The sequence below is a fragment of the Mastomys coucha genome, unplaced genomic scaffold (assembly GCF_008632895.1).
Source record: "Mastomys coucha isolate ucsf_1 unplaced genomic scaffold, UCSF_Mcou_1 pScaffold15, whole genome shotgun sequence".
Classification (NCBI taxonomy): Eukaryota; Metazoa; Chordata; class Mammalia; order Rodentia; family Muridae; genus Mastomys; species Mastomys coucha.
The window spans coordinates 120,807,208-120,820,936 of record NW_022196897.1 but is presented as its reverse complement, the minus strand read 5'-3'; the positions used below and the strand labels follow the sequence as shown (position 1 = coordinate 120,820,936).

At 36.9% G+C, this 13,729-nt stretch overlaps 1 protein-coding gene across 4 annotated transcripts in view; it reads right to left on the bottom strand.

Annotated features, from left to right (window-relative positions):
• Positions 1-13,729, bottom strand: part of Plcb1 (phospholipase C beta 1) — a 680,822-nt gene that overhangs the window by 172,009 nt on the left and 495,084 nt on the right. For all 4 annotated transcript variants that reach the window (XM_031372013.1, XM_031372014.1, XM_031372015.1 and 1 more), the window contains one exon: positions 3,889-4,035. In XM_031372013.1, coding sequence (XP_031227873.1) covers positions 3,889-4,035 — 147 coding nt within the window. The remainder of the gene's footprint in view (positions 1-3,888; positions 4,036-13,729) is intronic.

The window sequence follows — 13,729 nt, the reverse complement described above, 5'->3', positions numbered from 1 at the left end:
ACTGTGCTGTGTCCACATCCTGGCTACTATAAAGTGCCTCAGGACACATAGATGTCCAGGAACTTCTCTTGTATGCTGAGTTGGGTTTCTTTGGGCACACACCCCAAGAAAAGTATAACTAGACAAAAAGTAGTTCTGTTTTCAGATTCTAGTGAAACCTGTGCACCAGCCTGGCATACTAGAGTTCAACTTCTGTGATCAAGTTACAGAGTTATGCTGAGGGAGGAAGATGTAAGTCAAGGCCAAGAAATTAACTCATGTAAAAAAGACTTTGCTGAAATGCATTAATAAAAAGTAACCATCAAGAGAATTTTGAACTAGATTACTATGTGTTTCAATATTGAATACTTTTCCCATAATAATTTGCATATTATTAGGGTTGTTAGTAACTATATGTAATTAGTGACAGACTAAAATTACTGAGGGATGCTTAGCTGTAGAACTAAGAATTTATGTCAGAAGATAGAAGTGGAAATAGCTTTGTGAAGCATACCCCAAGAAGTAACAAATAAAAAGTTTATTTTCTAGATTTGGGTAGAACTTGTCACAAAAATCATTTGGAAAAGATGCTTCATAGTGCAGGGTCCACATTGCTATCAAAGAACTTTTTTTCCCCATGAAAAAGGGACCAGGGATCATTGGGTGAGTCTGTGCACATGCTTGCATGTATGTAAGTGTGTATATGTGTGTGTGTCAAGGGGCAGCATTGGGGGATGAGGGAGATGGAGTCTGGATTCTGCCTGAATACAGGTGAGTCTTAAAGGCAAGGCATTTTTAAACATCACAAGTCCTATCAACAAGCTCCATAAAAGGGACAACAGAGGCACCTGAGCATCAGAGGAAGAAAGGCTGTGGGTGAGAGAACAAATCATCAAAGGAGAGCACACATGCTTGTAACATGCAGAAAAATACGGCGTGATCTAGGATGGCAGAAACGAGGATGCATATCCAATTAGTATTAATACCTAATCACTTTGCCATTGAGACACATGGGAAGCACAGAATACAAATCCAAATGCTAGAAGCATCTTTTGGATATCAAAGAATTACCATTACATTACTCAGTATTGAAAGTTCCATGTGTAAAAAACTTACACTTTTTTTTTTTTAAAAAAATTCTGTCCTTAGTATGTGATAAACACAAGACTTTCTTGCAAGAAGTATCTTTTCAAGTTACAGTTCCTTGGATTAAGTTTTAAAAGTTTATTTTTCTTTTCTCCCCCTCTTCTTTTTGGAGACAGGCATCAGTCACCAGGGATGTCTGGCTGACCTGGAACTTAGTATAAATCAAGGCTGGTCTGGAATTCACAGAATTCTGCCTGCCTCTGTCTCTCAAGTAATAGGTAGGACGTTATCATCATATCCAGGAAAACTAAAATTGAACTTTTAATTTGGCATTTGATACACTTCCTTGAACTTGAGTTTTTTTTTTAAAGGCATCCACACAAATTGTGACATTCTTTCCAGTTGTAAATATAGGTCACAAGTCACAGTTGCACTGGCAAGATCTGTGACTTTGTTACTAAGAGAAATCACAGCTATTTAGCAATTTATTCCAATTGTTTCAAACATCAAAACACAGTGCTTATATGCATTTAAAATTTGTTAAACAATATGTTACTTTAGTCTATATTATTTTAATACTTATTAAAATATCAGTGAATTTTATTTTCTTTTTAATGCTAGATATTTTATTTCATATATTTACATCCTGAGAAGGGCCCATTATCTTCACCAAGTTTGCAAGTACCAAACAAAGTTGAGAACCCATTAAGAAGAGGAAAATCCTTTCTAAAAGGGTGATAGACATGGTGAATGATGTGTGTTGTTTGTTTGTTTGTAGCAGTAATGGTAGTAGTAGTCTTGATGAGCTAAAGCTGAGGAAGGAGCAGAGTGGACACTCTTTTCTTCCTTTTTTATGAATTTGCGTTTTTGTTTCTGTGAATTTTTGTTTGTTTGGTTTTTGTTTTTGTTTGTTTGTTTTTAGATAAGGTCTCAGTATGCAGCCCTGATTGTCCTGGAATTTGCTATATAGACCAGGCTGACCTCAGAATTGTGAAGTTCCGTCTGTCTCTGCACATCCCTTTCTTAAATTTATGAGGCTTACAGTGGTCTTAAAGCAGGACTGAGAATTCTTTCAGATTTTCCCATGGAGGGCCTAGCTAGGTCCCCTCTCTACGAACCCAGATGGACTCATGACTTCCAACAAATCGCCGAAATAACAGATCTCACTGAGTGTTAGAAGCCAAGTTGCAAAGGATAGGTCAACTTTCTCCTGATTTTGGGTGTTTGTTCTGGCAGCGCAGAGGCTATGTAGTAAGGCTACCTTCTCCAGCTTGTCATGATCCAGGGAACCCAAGCTAGGCAGTGAAGCCTCCTTCAGATAACATAGCTCTGAGTCATTTCAGTTGAACTGGCAGACATGTAGGAGATGGTAACAGAAGGTTCCATCACAGAAGTGGTTTGTGCCCTCTCCCACATCCCGATAGTATTCCCAGGAGAAGTCTAAGACACCCTAAGATCACAGATGCACTGTGCCCTCTTTCACCGTTCAAATTCCTGACACATATGGGCATGATTTTATGCCATTGCTTTGCTGTTAGAATAAGGCTTAGGATGAGCCAAGCAACAATTTTGTGGCATGAGTTTTTCTTAGTAGACACCACTAGTAGGAAAAAGCAGGTCAAAAGTGGCAAGCAAGCTGTGTGATTGTTACAGTCCTCTAAACTGCAGTGGTGCTGTAGATTTAACACCCTTCAGGACTGACTAGATGGTTTCAGACTGTGTAGACTACCCTGAGATAGCCCATTCTGTCTCAAGGTTACAGTGCTAAATTTGCTCAATCCTGTTTCTCTTAGTGTAGGAACGGCACATATGGATTTGAGAGTTGGAGCAAAGGATCTACTAGGGAAGTCTAGGAAAATGACTTCTGATCTGTCCCTCATCGGCAGATTGGCATTTTCTTACATGCCATATGTCTATCTAGTACTTGAATCTCTAACTTTATGTGTATCACCTCAAGTCCAGTCTGCAGTACAAACTGACCATGTCCAGACCAGGTCCACCAGTGAGTCTACACGACCTTGAAGCTATAAAGCCCATCTGCCTCCTTCAGACACCAGAGAACCCTTCAGACTTCAGTTGTCTTACATCTGTTAGGACTACAAAGCAGGGAAAGTACTATGTTTGTTTTGCAAAGCCTTTCTTTTCTTTTTTAAACCAGCAGCTGATTTTCTCCAAGGACAATTTAAAGCTTGTGATTAGAGATAAAAACTTGTTTTTTTCTGATGATTTACCAAAAACCTTGTCAATGTTCACTTTAGGAGCAACGTAAGACATTCTTTTCTCCTATTTATTATATACTTGCTACTAAATCTATCATTTAGAAAATGTTTGTTTGTTTATCCAAAGCCATGTTTCACCTTGCACAAAGAGCCATTTGCTTCCCAGAAGTTTCTAAGGGGTCTCTGAGCCCTTAAAGATGAAGACAGCATAGAGAACTAGACAGGGTTGCCAATGGTTGGTTCTTTTTTGTAATGTTGTATAGGAAAAAGGCTTCCTGCACATTAACAGGCATTAGAACCAGATTCCCTCTGGAAATGCCTGCAGGTTCAGTGTACACTTCATCCTAGTACACAAAATTCCATGTGTCAGAAAACCTCAGATGCCACTACAGTTTAGGAGACTTCAAAACAACACAGACAGTACAGAGGGGCTGGCATAACTTCACAAATACACACAGGGTGGCTTCTACCTAGAGAGGTCAGCAAGGCACCCCAAGTCCCCAGAGGCCATGCCCGGGGACAATGGAAACATTCATTTTCTAACAGCAGACACTAGAAAGTAAAACCTGGTGGGACTCACCAAATAACTGAAATTGTTTTGTACCTGTGAGGTAGGTGTTGTGCGAGGAATTGATGAAATAGTGAGACAGGGGCTGAGTCATGTCTTCATTCAAATCCAGTTTCTCCGGTGAAACGACTCCATTTTCTTCTCCGCTCAGGTAGCGCATGAATCCATCCACTGACATCTGCCCTGGAGAAAATGGATTTAGAGGCATGTGAGAGGTCCAGCATTCTGATACTGGTAGGGGTGACTGGTGGGGTCAGCCTGCACCAATCCATCCCCAACAAACAACACCCTCTCTGCAGAATCCAAGGAGAAGACAGAGGACATAGTTTTGTCTTAATATGGACTCACAGTTGTCTAGATCATGCCGTGTATTGCCACTATTTCCACCTGAATTAAGGAAAGGTCATTCTGATGCTTCCTTGACTTTTCAGACAATTTAAACACAGACTTTCTCCTTTTAAATATAAGAATGAAGATCAAGTTCATAATTATAAAAAGAAGAGTTACCTCTGGGTAAATCATCTTGAGATTTTTTGTTTGTTTGTTTGTTTGTTTTAACAAATTTTCCATTAAGAATATGAATTGCTTTTATTTTTATAATAAAATAATGAAAAATTATTTTAACTTTAAATTAAAAGTGTTCAAATCATTTTCTCCTTATACAAAATAAAGATAACAACACACAACTGACACTTTACATAACAAAATGAAAGCATGTGGAAGGGATGGAGAGAGCTCTGGCTTTACAAGTTTACTTCAGATAGAAAATTATGACTTTCATGTTATGATTCAACTCAGAAATTTGTGTTTTCTTATAACGTTTTAAGGTAGATACTGCTAAATATTGAGACCATTGTTTTACTTCAGTATTATGGATGTAAAATTCAAAGATAGAAATTGTACCTATTTACAGTGTACAATCTGAAGCTGCATTACAAGGACTGAGATAGTCCCTAGTGAGTAATCCCTCAGCAGCCACAGGCATGCAGAGCCCCAACACAGCTCATTTCTTCAACATTAACAGTCCAAGCTTAAAAAGAACAGCAAGTGAGTGGGAAATGAGAATAGTGTTGGTAGAGGTTAGGGGTAGTATATCTTATTACCTTATTAGAACAGTTTTATGTTCATTTAAAAGGCTCTATCTTCATAGAAGGACTTTAGCCATTGAGATAAGCAGAAAGAAAACACTTTTCTAAACATATAATTGTTCCTTCAGAAGAATAGACTTTGGAAGCTTTGCTGTGTATCATCAAAAAGGTAGGTGTTCATGTATGTGTGTGTGTGCACATGTGTGTGTGTGTGTATTTTAATAGGATACAAATATATACATACATACCTGACACAGTTCAGTAATTTCTTCTGAATTAAGTGAACAATATGTTATAAATATTTCTATCACAATTCTCTAAGATCAGTGATTAACTCTTGAACTCCAAAAATACATGCCTACTTATATTTTATATATTATAAAACATAAAAAGATTAAGATTAAGCAATAGTCTACTATTAGTTATTAAATTTGTTTCAAATATTTTTTAAGTATAACTGACACTGTATTAAATGCTATGGGAGTTAAATCTTTATACACATACTTTTTCTAGCTGCATTGGCAGGAACAGAACTATTGATTTAGAATATACATGCCATTAAGGCTTTTAATGAGGACCACTAATTTCTTTTTAGGTGTTCCATTTATAAACAGAAGAACTAACCATAACATTTTACCACAGTAAATTTTTTCACACCTAATATATTTTTCAAGATAACTGATACAAAATCCTGGCAATATTATAGTTAAACCAATGTTAATATTATTCAGGAATGAATGAATGAAAAAGTCTTGACTATTGGATCTCTAAAGAGACTGTCTATTCTGTGAAAGAAACATGTTATTTTTCACTTTTATTTATCATTATCTTCATCATCATTTTCTGTGTGTATGCATGATACAGGGGGTTGGATGCATATGCCATGGAACATGTGGGGCTGATTCAACAGCTCTGTGGAGTAGTTTTTTTTCTACCTTTACATGAGTTCCAGGGGCTGACACAGGTCATGGGGCTTCCTCATCAAGTACCAGCTTAATTAATTTGTCAGAGAAGAAAGAAACATCTAAGCAAATGTTTGAATAGAAACAAGTATTTTCACCACAAACTGCTAAAACTGGACTCCACTGTGGGTCTTGATCATTTTTTAAGATAACAGGGAGTAGTAGCAAGAAGTCTCTTAACTGGAGATGAAAAAGATGATAAAGGCTTTAATTGGCATGTTTGTGACCTACAGCAGAAGTGACTCACCTGCAATCTATGCTTGTGTGTGACCAGTATTCAACAGGCATCATAATCTATATGTTCAAAATACCCATCAATTAACACAGCATCCATTCTGGTCATGTGGTCATCAGGAACTCAAAAACAAGCCTTGATGGGGCGGGGGATGTGTGTATCCCTTCAACTGATCACAAATTTCATAAGTAAACCAGTCAGCTTAGTGACAAAGCTATTTCTTTAGATGGTTCATAAATATTTTGGATAGAACTCTTAAGGCAAAAATTTCATAAAAGATTCATTTTTTCCAATCTTTCAGTTTTCTGTGATTATTGTTTCTGTGAGGATTACTAATCATCAGATTAATGCTTTCACATGATTAGAGTCATTCAAATTAGAAAACAAATTGCTCTGAAAGTAGAGGGTCACCCAGGACAACAGTATTTGCTCTTTTTATCCCATGCAAATAGCGGCTCTATACAACTCTGTCTCTCATTGGGGCCATCCTTTAGGGTCCAGAAAGTAAATTCTATCCCAGGAAAGGATGGGAATACAACTTCTGGATGGGTGTGAATGCCAGAGCGTAGGTGTTTACTGTAGTTCCTAGGGTAGGGGAAGTTTGGGTGTACATTCCTTTTAATGGAATATGAAATGTACCAATAGAGGATGGAGTGACAAAAAAAAAACAGTTTAGATAAAATATACATCAATCCATTAGAGGTGACAAGTTAGTTTTTAAAAGAACAATTTATAGAATTTTATGTGTCTATGTGAGTATATATGCACGAGGCAGTGCTGACAGGAGGTAGAGATATCAGAGTGCTCTACGGATAGGCTTACAGGTGACTGCGACTTACAGCTACTCATTGTGGGGCTCAGAACCAAACTCCAGTCCTCCACAAATACAGTACGCGCAGAATATCACCTTTGAGCCATCTTTCCAGGCAAATGTAAGGTCAGCATCTCAACTTATGCATTGTTGCTACATTAAGGGATCCTGTATTGAGACTGAACTCTGATTAATATGAGACTTTGAAATTTGTTTGTGAATAATTTTAATAATTTTGTTGTCTATATTGAATACAGAACACAAAATGAAGGCTACATAATGTACATAATATACAAATGCCATCTTCCCATGAAATCATTATAATTCAGATCAATGGATAATTTACAAAAGAATGTGTCAAAATTTCATTCATTCATTAATCAGGCCAGTTTAAAGAGGCTATGAACCACTAACTCTATCTATCCATCTATCTGTCTATCTATCTACCTATCTATCTATCTACCTATCTATCATTTACCTACCATCTATTTAATTTATCTATTATCTACCTTTTAAATTTTTAATCAAAAACTTAAAAATTAAGGTAGGTAAATATGCCTCTTTACTTTTTATAAGTTTTCATGCTGAGAATTGAATATAGTGTCTCACATATGCTAAGCAAGTATTCTACTGCTGGGCTTATATGCCTAGGGTCTTTGTCAGTAAAAACCAAGCCAAATACCAAAATTAAACAGAGACATGTGCAAAATTGCTAAATTAAATACAAATCTAGTTAAGAACCTACATATCTGACTTTTAGATAATCTTTTACCTTTATTGTTTCACATACATCTAATATTTTAATTTGCTTCTTCCCCACCCCCTTTTGTGGTGCTGAACATTCAATCAAGGGCCTCACTCATTACAAACAGGCACTGAAACACTGGGCTATGACTGTAGACCCTTAGCATACCATTAAATGCAGGTCACCCTCAGAAAACAATTTAGGAGTTTAGATGAGTCAGTGCTTCTCAAGATTATTTATGATAAACAAAAAATCCCCAGGGAAGGATATTTTCTAATTTTGTTTTAAAGTTTTACTTATTATTATTAGTGAGTGTGCATATGTATGAATGCAGGTGTGGGCACGTGTGTGCCAGGATTTAATTTTCTTCTTTCACCAAGAGTTCTAGGAATCATACTGAAGAAGACAGGCTTGCAGTGGTAGAATGAGTTTACCTACTGAGACATCTTGCTGGATCATGTTCATCTAAGTTTGAATAAGAATAATGTGCAGGTTTGCAGCATGGCCACACAAGAAATGCCAAAGAACATGACTGATCAGATACTTTCCACTCTAGAGCTTTACCTGCTAGTAACAGGAAGAAGTATTCAGGATTCTTGATGTACCAAGTGAATGGGCAGAGGTTTGGCAAAATCAAGAGATGCCACTGTAAAAATTAGGATTAGCCAATGTGTAATATAGAAGGTGAGTCAGTTAAGGGGACAGGAGTTCAATTTCAGAACATATTTTATACTTTGTACAATGTGTGACAAATACCTTCGACTGGTCAAGGTGTGGGAGCAGAGAACAGACTCTTAAATTTTCTTTGCTTTCATATAACCTACAGTGGAAGAATGCTGCCATCATTGACTTCAAACCATCACCATTAAAACAAAACAAAACAAATATTTTACTGTGAAAAAATTTTCATTATTTTCATAGTCTATGGAAGAATGGAGAAGGTAGAAAACATTGGGAATTGATGTAGGAAGGAGCTAGATATTGTAATTCAGTGGAGGAACATTTGCCTAACAGGTAGGAGGAGTTGTTCTCTGACTTCTACATGTTCTTACAAACACACATACATACATCCCCCCCCACACATGCATGCATGAACACATGCACAAATTAAATGTAATAAAATAATCAAAATCAACACAAAAACTAAACCATTGTCTTTCTAAACAAGTTTGTAACCAGCTATGACAGTTTGCACAAGTAAGTCAAGGACTTACTTGTCAACCACAGACCTCCTTAAGATTGTTCTTCCAAGCTTTCAAGTTCTGTAAATTCAAGTGGGCTAATGTATTAGAGACAATTTAAAATAAAATAGTCCATAGCAGAAGGAATATGAAACATTAGACCACAATGAAGAGCAATGGTAAATATAGTTTTTTTTTTCCTTCTGGAAATGAAGTTTAAAGGGAAAAGCAAAGGCTAAAAATAAATTCCCTGACATGTTTTCTTAATAGAGATTGGTATATTTTCCATTGTCCATATGGGTCACATAATATACCTTAAGGTATTACGAGAACACAAACTATTGCACCATTTGGAGCCAATGTAGGAAAACATAGTCCCTCTGGGAATGGAATGTAACACTGTTCTATGAAACTCTTCAGAAGAAACCCAGTGTTCACTATGTTCAGTGGAAAAAGAAACTGTTTCTGAAAAGGGAGAAGAGACCTAGCTTCACTAGAGAGGAACCATCTTTAAAGAGACCCCAGAGGAAAGTGACTTGACCACATTATGGTCCCCAAGGGCCATTTAAATGTCTGGTCATTTTTATACAGCAACATATTTGTCATAAGTTCTCAAATGTCATATGGTTTTGCACTGGGGTCATGGCCATGCACCACACTCTCCCTCTATTTGGGCCTCTCTTGCCCTTGAGGCAGACAGGGGCTGCCATTCTTTTGATAGCTTCCTGTAGGATCAGGAAGACCCAAACTCAAAATTTATCTGTGGCATTCTGACATCTTCCAGAGGTGCTCTGACACACAGTAGTGTGTCATTCAGCTATGTGTAGTTCATCCACATAATATATGGAAAGGCCCTGGAGGAGTTCCAGGTTGTAAAGGCACAGTCTGAGGTCATGCCATGGGCCTTGAGGGACAATGGAAAAGGAAGAGGATTTTTTTTTTTTTAACAAAAAGGAGAAAATATTTTATTACAATTCTTAAACAAACATTATTTATTTAAATAATCATGGAAATAAAGATGGAATCCACATACTAAGTAGAAATTTTTATCTTCTACAGTAAAAGTATTCTTTAGCATTGATGATGAGCTGAGATGTAATCATGTCTCAAATGCAGTAAGGATAAGGCAAACTTACATGCTATGGTTGTATAGCTCACTGTTCTTGTGGCATTCCTAACAGTGAGAGTCTCTGACTCTGTTGCCTGCCTTTGGGGCTCTTTTCCTCAGACTGGGTTGTCCAGTTGCCTCCTGCAGCCTTGTAAGAATACTTGCCTGATTTATTTTATTTTATTTTTTAATTTTTATTAATTTTTTATTAAGCTAATAAAATTTATTTTAAAATACACAACCCATTATTGACATTTTTAAGTCATCAAAATCATTTAGAATAGTTAAATGCCACTTAAATATATATAATATCTTCTGAATCTTAAAGTAATATGCACTTAACCAGTTTTTAAAATTTATTTGGAACATTAAACATGATAGTAGAAAAAAATCTCTTGTGAAGACCTTTATGAATTGTGACAAGTTCCTGATTAGACAGAAACCATTCCATCTCCAAGGGATACTCTCAGTGTAACTGTGGCTTCATAGAATGAATTGGGTAATATTCCTTCTGTTTCTATTTTGTGGAAATATTTGAAGAGTATTTGTATTAGGTCTTCTTTGAAGGTCTGATAGAATTCTGCACTAAACCCTGGGCATTTTTTTTTTTTTTTGGTTGGTAGATTATTAATGACTGCTTCTATTTCTTTAGGTGTAACAGGATTGTTTAGAAGGTTTATCTGATCCTGATTTAACTTTGGTATGTGGTATCTATCTATAAAATTGTCCATTTCATCCAAATTTTCCAGTTTTGTCGAATATAGGCTTTTGCAGTAGGATCTGATGATTTTTTGAATTTCTTCAGTTTCTGTTGTTATATCTCCCTTTTCATTTCTGATTTTGTTAATACAGATACTGTCTCTGTGCCTTCTGGTTAGTCCAGTTTTATCTATCTTGTCAATTTTCTCAAAGAACCAACTCCTGGTTTTGTTGATTCTTTCTATAATTATTTTTGTTTCTACTTGGTTGATTTCAGCCCTAAGTTTGATTATTTCCTGCCGTCTACTGTCAAGCCCACTCGTCTACTCCAGTAAAGTTTGTGTGTCAGGCAGAGGCTTACAACTTCAAAGGGAGTTTGCCTCCTGGGTATTCAGTCAGTCGCTAGCATCTCTCAACTCAGATGTGTTCCAGATTAGTCTTTCCAATACTCAACATGCCTTCTTATTCAAGCATAAAGGTGCCCCAAGAAAGGCTTAGTAAATTGTTAAAACTAAAATTAAACATTGTTCCTTCGCCAGCACAGCATTCCAATATATCCTAATTTATTACTAAGCTGTAGTTAGCTTGGAATTTCTCACAAGGAAGCTGCCTTATCAGACAGGGTGTCCTCAGAGTTAGAAATAGAGGTCAGGCACTATTGCTAACTGTAAACATAGTTAGAATTCTCAGAGCAGTCCCACAGAAGACAGAATTATTTTACATACCAGAGAGTAATTGAAGGGCTTCCCTCACTTAAGGGTATTCTCAGGAACTGCTAGAATAGAACTTCCTGGTGCTTGCCTCCAACAGACCCAGAGAATTAGCTTGGGACTGCCAAGATCGCCCCAGCGGGAAGGGCACCACTTCTCTTCTACTTTGCACCTGGATGCCTGATCTTACTGATCTTGATGTGACAGTCACTTGCCTACATGACTTCTGTCTTGCTGTCTGATCCTACTGACCTTGATGTGGTCTTCACCTGCCTATGTGGCTTTTGTCATTTGCCCTGTTTTCTGTATACTATATAAGCCTGGTTTTCACTTTATGCACACACATTCAGATTCAAGATTCAAGCATTTGAGACAGATCATTCAGAGCTTCGAGCCTCATGCAGTCCCCACCCCCTCTCCCCCTAGGCCCAGAGCACTCAGACCTGGGGGGCAGGGATGCAGCACCTGTCCAGAGGAGATGGCTGCTGTTTTAGACCCAGTGTTTTTTAGATGGCCTCAGATGTACCTCGACTGCTGAGCTGCCAGATTTTTCATTTCTCTTTTGTTATGACTGTAAAAGTCTGATGCCATTTTTAAGAAATACATTCAGACTCTGCACTTCCTTGTGTCGACTCTGTTTGTCATTCTTTCCGACGCCTTGTTGACTAGGTCCCTGTTCCCCTGCAGGTTGAGGGAGGCCCAGACTGGCCAGCCCATGGCAGTCTACTTCTCTTGGGTGTATTTGCTTCCTTTTGTTCTAGAGCTTTCAGGTATGCTGTTAAGCTGCTAGTGTATGTTCTCTCCAGTTTCTTTTTGTAGGCACTCAGTGCTGAGTTTCCCTCTTAAGTCTGCTTTCATTGTGTCCCATAAGTTTGTGAATGTTGTGCCTTCATTTTCATTAAATTCTAAAAAGTCTTTAGTTTCTTTATTTCTTCTTTGACCAAGATATCATTGAGTAGAGCATTGTTCAGCTTCCAAGTGTATGTGTGCATTCCATTGTTTTTATTGGTATTTAATACCATCCTTAGTCCACGGTGATCTGATTGGAGGCTTGGGATTATTTCAATGTTCTTATATCTGTTGAGGCCTGTTTTGTGACCAATTATATAGTCAGTTTTGAAGAAGGTACTATGAGGTGCTGAGAAGAAGGTATATTTACAATATCTGACATTTCTTTTAAAAATGATATCCTATCTTACTTCAAAGATGAATATATATAGTTACTTTTCTAAAGATAAAATTATATCTATATTTAATTAATTCTTGCCATATATTTATCTTTTCTTATTGTTGTTACTTCCCCCTTATCTCTCTACTTTAATAGGAGTTTTCCTCCTATGCCTAGTAACTATTGTTTATATTTTGTAATCAGCACAAGGAAACCATTTACTGGGCTACTTTAATGAACTTTGATGAATGGCTTTGAGAACCCTGTGGCTCACGAGGCATCACGGCAGAAGCATCTGCCTTTGTCTCTCTGGGAGTGATCCCTAATCTTCAGGTTTCCCTGTCTTTTTCTTTTCTTTTCTTCTCCTTTCTTTCTTTCTTTCTTTCTTTCTTTCTTTCTTTCTTTCTTTCTTTCTTTCTTTTTTTTTTTTTGCAAATAAATGCACAGCATAGTCCAAATGTACAGAAAGCATGTCTCTATGTGTTGCAGTCTGTGATCTTATTTCCTGCCTGCACCTATTCTGTGTCATCTTCGTTTTATCTGTTCTTCTCTCAGATAGGGATTCTGACATATACTTCACAGCTTCCAATCCCCATCATATTCTGTTTTGCCACTCCTACATCTGGAAGAATACAGCATTTTCAATTCCTGAGACTTTTATGGTTTCTAGGGAATAACTCAGGGTGATTCCCAGCATGCCACTTGGTTGATCTATGATCAGTTCCTCAGGTCTATTATAGTTGTAAACATATGGCCAAGTTTCTGAGATAACTGTTATCTTCTTAGTTCAAACGCCTTCTAGATCACATCTCTGAAATTATCTCTTAATGCAGTTTTAGTGTGGACTTAAGGTAGCATAATTAGATAAACATGTTCATCCCAGTATGTTTATCTTGATGTTCTACAATGTTTCTACTATGAATTGTACTTTCTAGTATTTTTAGATAAAATTGATTATATTAGATTAAATGAATTTTAATAATTATAGATGAAATTTATTCATATGGAATGGCTTAAATAAAACAAACAAAAAGTCAAACAAACAAAAAACCATCTATTTTGCCAGGAACTTATTTTGGTCACTGTATTTCTTTTTGCAGTCAGAACATGCAATTACAAACATCTCACAATAGGTGGCAATGTATGGATAATTGTCAATCAGGAACATGG